The sequence below is a fragment of the Dendrobium catenatum genome, unplaced genomic scaffold (assembly GCF_001605985.2).
Source record: "Dendrobium catenatum unplaced genomic scaffold, ASM160598v2 fragScaff_scaffold_338, whole genome shotgun sequence".
NCBI lineage: Eukaryota > Viridiplantae > Streptophyta > Magnoliopsida > Asparagales > Orchidaceae > Dendrobium > Dendrobium catenatum.
The window spans coordinates 93958-102541 of NW_021318800.1; the positions used below are offsets into that span (position 1 = coordinate 93958).

General features: G+C 34.4%; 1 protein-coding gene across 1 annotated transcript in view; it reads right to left on the bottom strand.

The window, feature by feature from the left end:
• The window catches only part of LOC110100722 (CTP synthase 1), a 21820-nt gene extending 17126 nt beyond the window's left edge, over positions 1 to 4694 (bottom strand). Inside the window, exons 1-2 of the mRNA XM_020828365.2 lie at positions 4439 to 4694; positions 3027 to 3106 (exon numbers count right to left, since the gene is read on the bottom strand). Coding sequence (XP_020684024.1) covers positions 3027 to 3106; positions 4439 to 4556 — 198 coding nt within the window. The 5' untranslated portion in view covers positions 4557 to 4694. The remainder of the gene's footprint in view (positions 1 to 3026; positions 3107 to 4438) is intronic.
• Between the last annotated feature and the right edge of the window lie 3890 nt (positions 4695 to 8584).

The window sequence follows — 8584 nt, forward strand, 5'->3', positions numbered from 1 at the left end:
GAATTTAGCATAACCGTCTCTCCACTAAAAAGGCACAAGCTACATACTTTCAACGTAAATTGCTAAATAGAGAGCGGAGAGCATAACCAACAGGTGGCCTTGGATATTGTTAGACCGGTCCAGCCGGTCCACGAGGGACCGGCCCAGACGCGAGACACGCGAAACAGCGGAGAAAAACTCCGCCTGTTGCGGACGTCGTGTGAGCCGCAGGTCCACGGGAGTCATTTTAGGAAGGATTTTTTAGGGATTTGAGAGGGAAATTTGAATGTATGGACTGCTTAGGGATTTCCTTTTGATTTGTATGCATTAAATAGTAGATTTTCCCAGGGTTTGATCATCTTGAATTTTGGCTGAAATTTGAGATCTCTTAGATTTAGGTTTTCTTTGGGCTCTAGCGGCGTCTAGAGATTTGGGAGAGATCGATTCTCCTCTCGAATTGAGGATCAATTGTATCTTTTCTATTTTGTTGCATCTCCTAGTGGAATACAAGTTTCTACTTGCATTTTTCTCTCAGTTTTCCCTAAACTGTGCTGATTTCCTGCTGTCAACAGCAGAATTTTGTTGTTTTCCTGAAAACTGCTGTTTGCTTACCGATTTTGGTTAGGATTACTTGCGAACTCAAGTATTTCCTATTATCATGTTACCTCATTTGAATTATCATATCATCTAATAACATAGCTCGGACGGGATTTTTGTTCAATAGACATTAGGAGATTATGCTCTTGTTTGTAAGCGAGTTATAGATTATTTGCTGCGAATCTCCTATTATCGCCTATAGCCTATAGGTAAGTTGTTGTATGCACTACCAATTCCCTGCTTTTTCTCACAGACGAATTGTAGTGTTTATTAGAAGTTACCTGCTATTATCCATAGACAAGCTAGTTTTGTTTGATATGAGCTTCTTCTCCACGCTCATAGACTAATTATCATGGGTACTACGAATTCCTTGCTCCTGCTCATAGATGAATTGTAATGTTCCTTGCTAGTCTTCTATTCTTTCCCATAGGTGGGTTGATTTATTTGATATGATCCCCTTGTTTTTGCCTTTAGGCTAGTTGTAACACTACGAATTTCATGCTCCTGCTCACAGGTGAATTGTAGTGCTCATTCCACTCCCATATTGTTGCCCTTCGGCGAGCTATAGTGTGCCTTACACATCAGTCTGTGCATGTAGACAAGTTAACACATTCACCATGAGTTCCTTGTCCATGCTTGTAGGAGTATTGTTCTGTCCATTGTGAGTTCCATGTTTTTTCCCATAAGCGTGGTGTCACATTCACTATAAAGTCCCTGTCATTGTTTAAAATTGCGCAATATGAGGCTCGCCTCAGCGTAATTCAAGTGAAATATGCCTGGAGGCTTATGCCTCGAACTTTTTTTATGAGGCTTGAGCCTCAGCTTGGCTGAGGTTTTCCTTGAGGTATGCCTCGCCTTACTAGCATGAGACGTACGCTTCACCCGATTTATATATATATATATATAAACTTCTCTAAATTCTAAACTAAAATCCCGAACAAATCATACCTTAATGCACCCCCAAGCTGCAACAACTTCCTCTCAATTGACTCGACCTCCAATCCACTGCCTTTGCCATAGCCACCACCATTGTAGTCACCGACAGGAATCACTTCAAAGTCGTTCACCGCACCATCTCATACTCTAAAATATTTATGAAAGAGGAAGATGATTAAAATAAATGAAGAAGATATAAATTGAGAGGCATTGAACTCCATAGGATGAGGTAGGGGTGAGATTAATTTGTTATGATGACGACTCAAATAAAATCCCCCTCAGTGATGACAGTGCATATAATTTATGAGTTATTGCCAATTATGTCAACTTTTTTTAGGAATTAAATGTGGATGAGTGTGGAATTGAGAAAAAAGGAATTTGGAATTGAACTTGATGTTATAGGATATTTTTACGTAATTTTTATATTTTATATTATTTTGCTCTTGTAAGTTGTAATTTTGGATTTCAATTCTATTGCACGCAATTTATCACTTGTCTCTTTACATCTTGTGCAATTTTTTGTTTCATATATATGTTAATTTATTATTTCATAGTTCAATATAAGGTTAATATGTCATTCTTTAACATATTATTTGGGTTTGGGTATTATATAAAAATTATTTTTAATCTTTTATTTTCACTCCATGCAATTTTTGAATTTTGAGACTTACGCCTTGAGGCTTCCGCCTCGCCTCAGGAAAAAAAAAACGCCTCAATACCCAATTGCGCGATTTTAAACCTTGGGCCCTATGCATGCTCGCAGGTGGTATATGTGTTATTTGCAAGTTAATTCATATTGTTTATAGGCAGGCTATTGTATTCTCTATAATTTTGCTAATATTGTCTGTAGGTAAGTTATTGTGCATATTGAAATTCTTATTGACCACAAGTTCCCTACGCATGCCCATTTGGTTATTGGTTTGAACCATGCTTTTAGTTAAATTTTATATATTTTGATTTCCAGTGAGTGAATTTCAAAACATGCGAGCAAATTTTGTTATCCTTAATTTCTAGTCATTAATTATAGTAGATGCCCATCAAATTTACGATTTGAATTGATTTCCATTGTATTTTAAGTTGTCATTAAAGGACGCAAATAATTGCTTAAGATTAATAGTTTATTTCCTATGAGTTATGCATGATTGGTGCATATTTTTTCACATCCTTCTTTACATTAGCAGCAACCCAGACTTCTCTCAGCATGAAAAGGAAAAAATATGCATGCAGAATTTCAATTTAGTTGAATACATTTACAGAATTGCATTTCCACAAATTGTAGGTCCAAATAAGCAAAAAAAAAAAATCATAAATCAAACCAAAAAGTAAAACTTCAATGGAGCTAATTATGGTGTCCCCTAAAGTTCAGGCATCACCGCATTCAGGTCACTTGGGAGAAGAAAACAATATCAGACAACAAGTGCAAAAGAAAAAATAAATCAGTAATGAATGATAAAACTTTAAGAAACACGAACAGACATAGAGGCTCAACTGTAAGGGTTAGAGCTTTTCCTCACCTCCCCGCCATCATCCAAAACAAAAACTTCTCCATGTTCAAAAGGGGACATTGTTCCAGCATCAGTATTCAGGTATGGATCTGTAAACAACCGCTTAAAAATCAGCTTTTTAAAGTCTAAATAAATTTAATAAATAAACAGTCAAAAGTTACAATTGATGTGCCAATAAATTTGGTGCAAAATGATAACTTTGGAAAACTGAAATATTTTTCAGTCCATTTTTGCAAATCCTTGTGTTTTACAGTCAAAAACTTTAAGAGGGCTGTTTGGCTACTAGAAGAATTCAATTCACATAGGATTTATTAAATGTTGCAAATTCAGATTTAGGAAATCCTGGCTGTGTTAAATACTGAAAACTGAGTGGTATGATGAATAATAAATTTAGTAAAATTCTAATAAATTCTTCCACAGATATTTTAAGATTTAAGATTCAAACAAAGTAGAAGAAGAGATATAATGAGAAAAAGTGTAAAAATCTTAAATACTACTTCACTCGGATTTACTAAATCTGGGATTTAGCCTAAAATAGGAACAAAATGAAATTTAAGAAAATAGTAGTATTTTTAAGGGGCTAAAAAATTATTTGACAAGATTTAGCTGAAATGATAGCTAAATCTTGCAAGCAAACAGCACCAAATGAATTCCATACCTACATGAAATAACAAGATGCAGCTTTCTTATCAATTAGAATGGAAGCATCAAATAGTGAAATAAAGAAAAACAATTGTCCGAGGTGACTGAAACCCGACTTTCGTCTCAGTTCATCTCAGAAGCCCCACCATCGAGGGGCCCTGCTACCTAACACTATCCAAGGTAAGCACATGTCATCCTTCAACAAATAAAAAGGTGAGAAAGACAGGTAGAGTTGAGTTTTGAATCTCTTTTCTTCATCTTTTTACACTAGAAGTTTCTCTAATCAACAGAGTAAAAACTGCCCATACTGATTGAAAAAGGAGGGAAAAACTCATCAGTTTTATTAATCCCATCGAACTAGTTTCTCTATAGTACCGAAACTCATATCAGTAGGTATAACAATCAAACCAGGCTAAAACAAAAGAAGAATTACACAGAGACCACCCAAATTCAAACAGCTTTAATCAAAAAGACTTCTGCAACCAGGATAAAAAAAGGACCTAATAAATGATGACGTCAAATAATCTAAAAATCGCGGTGCTTCTCGCTTAAATAAAACCCTACAAAGCAAGAATAAATTTTTTCTTTCTTCTCTTCAAATCTCAAAAACCCTCCTCCAAATGCCTTTCGTCGTCATCCAATTCTCAAAATATATACGCATCAAAGAAAAATTAAAAAATAACTCCCCACACACTACTTAATGATCGAAACTAACAGCTGAAACAAACATGCAAATAGCGACGACCACAATGACAGATTTAAGATAACCAGCCGCATACCAATCTTGATGGAGGTGACCCGGAGCCCGCATGCCTTGAGCAACAACCCAACGCTACTCGCCGTCACCCCCTTCCCCAGTCCACTTACAACTCCCCCAGAAACCAAAATGTACTTCATCTTTATCTGCTGCGCAATGCGCCGTTCCGCCCAAAATATGTACTTTAGACGAGGTAAGCGAGACGGTAATGGAGGCCGGTAAAGAGAGACAGAGAGAGGAGCACGCAACGATTGATATGGGGAGGCCGCAGTGCGAGGGCGGAAGAACGAAGCGGCGGAGAAGGGAGAAAATACCATTAAATAAGTACCATCGCTGCCTCGCTCCTGACGATTTCAGCCGAGCGGTAACATGCAATCGGGTTCGAGCAATTTAAGAAGAAGAAATTTTTTTAATTTTTTTTTTTTTCCGCTTGAGCGATCATTTTCTGCCACGTTTTAAACAGTAAAAATACTATTTTATTTCGACTTAAGAGGTATAGTGTCGTGCACTGTTATTTATTATTATATATTAAACTGTTTATTTTCAAATAGAGTATATAATTTTCTGATAAACTTAGAATTATTTTGTTTTACTGAACTGTAGTTATAGATGAATTTATTAAAAAAAAAAATGGTGTAAGTAATGTGAATTACACAAACTATAATAATAAAAATTTGCGGGATTTATATATAGCACTTTAAAATTGGGATTTATGCATTTAAAATAAAATTTTCATTATTTATATACATAGCACTTAAAATATCAAAATAAAATAAAAATAATACCTCTCTTAACCATTGTGTAATATCATAAATATGCCGGTGGTCTCATCAATTTTTATCAGGAGAGATTATTATTTTTCTTAATCGAAATTGCGTCCGATTTTTGTGAGTGTGCGCAGTAAAATCATAGTGATGAATGATAACTGTGCTTTGACGAGAAGGCATCGAAGTGCCCAACAATTTGAGCCCAATGAGATCCAACAAGTGTCTAATGAGATTTATAAATATCATCAATAGATGAGAGATGAGGTGTAAATGCATAATATGTAAACTTTAATATTTTAGGTGTTATATATAATCATTTGCTTTTGTGAATAAAGGAATTTAACAGCATTCATCGGACGAAACTTACCAAAACACCTAGTGAGAACATCCATGACTAAAGCAAAAAGATATGGGCTTAAGGCTGATCCTTGATGTAACCCAACCGAAATATGGAAATACTTGGTCAAACCACATTGTGTTTGAACACAAGTAATAACTCCTGCATACATATCTTTAATGATTTGAATATAAGCATTATTAACTCCTTTCTTTTCAAAAACTCTCCATAGCACTTCTCTTGGAACTTTATCATATGCTTTTTTCTAAATCAATAAATATCATATGTAGATCCTCCTTATTCTCTCTATATTTCTAACATATTTAAGTATATTTTATATTAATATTTTTTTAAGCGAGCCAACACACGAGGTTACGAGTCAAGTCGGGGCTAGCTCAAGCTTGGCTCATTAGCTCGTTGAGCTTGGCTCAAGAGCCATTTATCGAGTCAAGCGACCGAGCCGGTTCAAGAGTCGGCTTGACTCACTAACACCCCTATGTGAGATCATAGTTGACTTTTATGTAGCGCTACACAAAATAATATTTAACCATAGTTGTAGATCTTACCACTCCACTCCAAATACTACTATTGTCTAAGTTCAAATACTTAATGTTGGGTAAACATCAAATCATTTTCCACCAATCCCACTCTCTCAACGAGCTCAGAGAAATCACTAATTAATATGACATTGGGCCAAATGATGCCTCAAATAATCTCTTAGATCTTGTATGAATTGATAATATCAGATCTCGTATGAATTGATAACACTTATCTTCATGGATGCCAACTAACTACGGAACATACCTGACAAGAGATATGAACTATGCCTCATACTGCATCATTGTCATGCTCACTTGCATCAATCGCAAAAAAGACTCATGCATCTACTCCATGGTAGATGGTGCACAAACAAACTCTAGAATCTCTACAAACTCATCCTAGCTGATCTCTACGTTTGATTTACCCCTATAGGCCTACCCACTTGCGCTTCGCTTCTCCATATATCAATAACACTACAAATCGAACTCTCTTCCCTCCGGGCACTACATACTATCGTATGACTTTATACTATCATCAACCAATTTTTAGCTACTCGAGGCTCCACAACACCTTGGAAATGAGCGGGCTTCAATCTCAGAAATAACTATAGATGCTTATTAATTCGTCTTCTCTAACTCCAGCCATTGCCCCCTGAACCTTACTCATCAGCTAGGCCTCCAATCTAGCAAACAACATCACCGAATCATAAGACATAGCCCCCACTATACTTTAACCTTGTGCAGCCTGATTGGAACTTTATCCATTAGCCGCCCCTTGCTCTTGTGGGTTCGTAATGCAGATACACTTTAATCTAAAAAATATAGGGGAATTCAATACTTATCAAAGACAATGTTCTATATTTACTCCAAACTCCTTTCACTTGCTCATATAATTCATTTCATATAGCTTTGGTTACAATTTCAAATCTTTTCAAATTGTTGATTTAATACAACCCTGTGACTCTCTAAGATCTAGTAAAAGGATTGGTTTGCATAAACCTATCATTATTTAACTTAATCATTTAATAATAACAACAAGAGCTACTAACAATTAAAATCATAAAAGTAATGTAACCAAAATTCATTTTTTTCAAAATATATTTATAATATTTCATATCACAGAAGTCTATTTATCAAATAATTAAATGTTGGATTACAAAAATATTATCTTATTAACCCAAATCCAAAATTTGGGACTCTACCCTTGATCTACTTAGTAGGGTCTTTATCTTTTTCTAAAATATTAAAAGAACAGAATGAACATAACTAGTTTAGTAAACTTCCCATTCTGACCCAATCACATATATCAATATTAAAATTAAAAGGAGGAATTACAAATAATTAAAAATATAATAATTAAGAAAAGCAGTAAAGTAATATAATAATAGTAAAATATTGAAACACAATTTTAAAGTTCTTGAACGTACTTACAATTTTAACTTTACTTGTCAAACCATTTGTATAGAAATTCAAGATACCTCACAGAATATTTGGCCTCAAACATTCACTTGTAGTTAACTTTCATACTTCATTAGAATTCATACATAGTTTCAAATTTCCTAACATTCACTTCAGTTGTTACTCATACTAATTTCATTAATATCAATACAATGCAATGATTATCATACATATATCCTAATATTTACTTATAACGTTACTTCAACTTATGTTTTTCTTCTATATCTCCCACACATGCATATAGTGAGTGGGGTTAGAATCTCTTTCACATATGTTCTAAAGTATGTGGGGCCATAAGAGTACGTATAGTGTTGCATAACCTCCCACATCTATCCTAACACAGACAGGGCTAGAATAAAATATTTAGGGCCCTTATTACATAACAAATAGTATATTTTTCACATCTTAGAATATCTCCAATGCCATGTTATGCATAGTGCAAATGCAATGCAATAGCAATTAAAATATAAATCTAATGCAATATCCAACTAATACATGAATTGTCTATAAATATCACGTTGCTTGCATACTAGTATACTCATTGAACTTTTCATGTTTCACTTCTAATTTTAGAGGTGTATTCACATAAATATTTTAAGACTTTTACATAACTATTAAAACTGATAGAAAAGCCTTAATATAAATATATACTCAGAAATTTATATAGGATTTTAACTAGTAAAAAATTGATTTCTTATAATCAAAATGTTCAGAACAGTGCATAAAACAGTATATAAAAATTTTTTTTACACCATAAAACTTAATAAAACCTAAGAAAAATATATTTTAATTTATAACTTTCTATAAAAATAAAGAAATTTGAAATCAAAGATAGGGTAACAAGCCCGACGATCAAAACCCAAGCTTTGACCTCCAAATCGTCTCCCTCTCTTTGTCTTCCCTCTTCTCTTTTTCCCCTCTCTTATTCTTTTTTTTTTCCGGCAAGGTGGTTGGGGGAAATGGAAATGGTTAAATGGTCTTAGATATTTTAATATAATAATTTCACTATTTTGACCTAGTATCGTGATGTTCACATTCTCAGCGCCGCAAGAGAATCTTGCAGATGC